General features: G+C 43.0%; 1 protein-coding gene across 1 annotated transcript; it reads right to left on the bottom strand.

The window, feature by feature from the left end:
- Positions 1–856: 856 nt before the first annotated feature.
- LOC124508116 (olfactory receptor 4F3/4F16/4F29-like) lies at positions 857–1795 on the bottom strand. The gene has a single exon (XM_047074531.1). It carries the CDS (start codon positions 1793–1795, stop codon positions 857–859), a length of 939 nt encoding a protein of 312 aa, XP_046930487.1.
- Positions 1796–2003: the final 208 nt, after the last annotated feature.

Genomic DNA, 2003 nt, shown 5'->3' with positions numbered 1-2003 from the left:
AAAAAAAGATAATTAATAGGACAGCAGTAAGGGAAGTTAGAAGGGGACAGAGCTGCAAGTAAAAGGAAGTGAGAAAAGAAGGAGGAATGGTGGCACAGGGAGAAGAAGAAGTAAGGAAGCTGAAAAATGAGAGGGAATGGGGCTAGAGATCTTCATAGCCCAGAGACCATACGTGACTGAGGAAAAATGAAGAGGAAGAAGCAGAAGGGAAAAGGGAATGAAGATTTAATGCATTTGAATAACATAATACTAATCAAGGAGAAAGATCCTGGTGTTTTCCCAGTTCTTTATATTCTGAGAATACATGGCTTCTACCCAGACATGTACCCATTGGGCTTGTATATGTGTGTTCTCAAAGATTGTGTGTGCTCTCAAAAACACTTCCCTCCTTGCACGGGCCTGACAGAGACCCACAGAAGGGGTAGAATATGGACAAGCTGCAGCATACAATAAGAAGACTTCATTCATTTCTGTCAGCAAACCCCCATTGAGTACCAGTAGGAATTCCTTTCTGTGAGACAGACTCCTGTCAAAAAAAGGAGACAGCTCTCCCTGTTCTGAAGGCCTTAAAGAAGTCTACCGTCTTTTGTATTTCCAACAATTACTTCATATAAATATTATTCCTTAGGAATTGAGGCTCAAAATTATTGTAATCTTAAGTTTGAAATACTTCATATGTAACTCCTCTCTTTTCAAAAGTAAATGTCCCTCCCTCCTGAGTGAAAGAGAAAAATAGACTCAGTACCAGTGTGTATAATCAAAGCAAGGTAAGACAAACAAGAGCTTCTCCCTGAGTTTGACCATCAATAATGGACATCAGTAATCAACAAGGACTCTTCACAACACCAGACATTCCTTAAGAGATCTTCCTGTAATTCACTAGCTGTCTGCATACTCTCCTCATTGCCACCTGCATCTCTTGGTTCCTGAATGTATAGATGACCGGATTTAGGAAAGGAGTGAGAATAGCATCAAAGATGGCCAGAAACTTATCCAGGTGTATGGAGGGAGATGGCCATGTATAGACAAATATCAAAGGACCAAAGAACAAGAATACCACAGTGATGTGAGCTGACAGTGTGGACAGAGCCTTGGATGAACCAGCTGAAGAGTGATTCTGAACAGTGAGAATGATGATGATATAGGAAATGATCAGTATGAGGAAGGAACCAACAGAGATGAATCCACTGTTGGCTGTGACCATAAACTCTAGTCGGTCGGTGTCCGTGCAGGCAAGTTTGATGAACCGAGGAAGGTCACAGTAAAAGCTGTCCAACACATTAGGACCACAGAAGGGTAAGTTTACCACAAACGCCAGTTGAACCATGGAGTGGATGAGGCCAGTCATCCAGGCAGCCACTAAAAAGAAGAGGCACATTCTTGGGCTCATGATGGTCAGATAGTGGAGAGGCTTACATATGGCAACGTATCTGTCAAAGGCCATGGCGATAAGCAGCACCATCTCCACACCACCAATGACATGGATGAAGAAGATCTGGGCAATGCAGCCTCCAAAGGAGATGACTTTACGCTTTCTGAAAAGATCATAAATCATCTTGGGAGAAGTGACAGAAGAAACTCCCAGGTCAATGAAGGAGAGGTTGGCCAGCAGAAAGTACATGGGGGAGTGTAAGTGAGGGTCAGAGGTCACAGTGAGCATAATGAGGGAGTTTCCCATCATGCTTGCCACATAAAACGTGGAGGAGAACACAAAGAGGAGAAGTTGGATCTCCCAGGAATCGGTGAGTCCCAGGAACACAAACTCTGACACCACAGAGTGATTCGCTCCATCCATTGGCGTTGTTGGCACAGCTACCTGAAGAAGGACAATAGGAGAAAATGTAAATGATGATAATTATGTTAATATATTAGGAGAGATGGCCACAATTATGAAAGCCTGTTTCTACTTTAGCATTAGAACTGACCTAATATGCTCATGGCCTCTCGAATGTGATTACCCAGAAAAATCAGTGACTGTCGTGTGGAGCTGCTCTCTACCACTA

Source organism: Lynx rufus, unplaced genomic scaffold (genome assembly GCF_022079265.1).
Source record: "Lynx rufus isolate CCGP_SWC_20201006 ecotype Redwood Valley unplaced genomic scaffold, mLynRuf1.p SCAF_13, whole genome shotgun sequence".
NCBI lineage: Eukaryota > Metazoa > Chordata > Mammalia > Carnivora > Felidae > Lynx > Lynx rufus.
Note: the sequence above shows the minus strand (reverse complement) of the source record. Positions and strands in the feature narration are given on the sequence as shown.

Coding starts and splice junctions, on each gene's coding strand:
- LOC124508116 (XM_047074531.1), bottom strand. CDS start 1,795: ATGGATGGAGCGAATCACTCTGTGGTGTCAGAGTTTGTGTTCCTGGGA.